This window comes from Penaeus monodon, chromosome 19 (genome assembly GCF_015228065.2).
Source record: "Penaeus monodon isolate SGIC_2016 chromosome 19, NSTDA_Pmon_1, whole genome shotgun sequence".
NCBI classification, from domain to species: domain Eukaryota; kingdom Metazoa; phylum Arthropoda; class Malacostraca; order Decapoda; family Penaeidae; genus Penaeus; species Penaeus monodon.
Window position 1 is genome coordinate 1,688,215 of NC_051404.1, and position 595 is coordinate 1,688,809.

A 595-nucleotide genomic window follows, 5' to 3' on the forward strand; every position below is an offset into this window, starting at 1 on the left:
GTGAAAATGAAAACGCTCCTTGAAAATTCCTGGAATGTGGTTAATAGGTGAGATTAGGTTGTAAAGTTCATTATGCAAATAAGAGAGAGAGAAAAAAAAAAAGAGGTAAAAAAAATGTGGATAGTACATATATACATCACTGGATTAACTGTAAAAATAGCACCAGAATTTAAGTTAATGTCACAGAAATCAAATTTGTGATTGGTTTGTTCCAGGCATGCAAGAAAGCACTTCACTGGACAGGATCCTGCTCATTTACCATCTATACAAAGGTGTATGGCACTTATCGCCTTCCCCTCCGGCACTGGTAGGTTTCAGTCGTGTAAATCTCACAGTAATTCATTGCTTAGTTTTATCAGAATGCGGTTTCTTTCTCTTCATTTTACCTATTGATAGTATTTTTTTGTGAATATAGAGTATAGACTATGTATATTTAATTATTTTTTTTTTATATAGACTTGCTTTAGGGTTTATTGTAAATGTGTGAAATATTGTCTGCATAGATTATTGTTTTTATCATTTGCATTTATGGCCTAACTAGTAATCACATTTACTATGAATTGTTGGATTTTGTGTGTGTTTAACAATCATGGGA

General features: G+C 32.1%; 1 protein-coding gene across 1 annotated transcript in view; it reads left to right on the forward strand.

Moving 5' to 3' along the window:
• The window catches only part of LOC119584944 (E3 ubiquitin-protein transferase MAEA-like), a gene marked incomplete in the record, with an annotated part of 16,844 nt that overhangs the window by 12,120 nt on the left and 4,129 nt on the right, over positions 1 to 595 (forward strand). Inside the window, 1 exon segment of the mRNA XM_037933542.1 lies at positions 216 to 307. Within this exon segment, the coding sequence (XP_037789470.1) occupies positions 216 to 307 (92 nt within the window).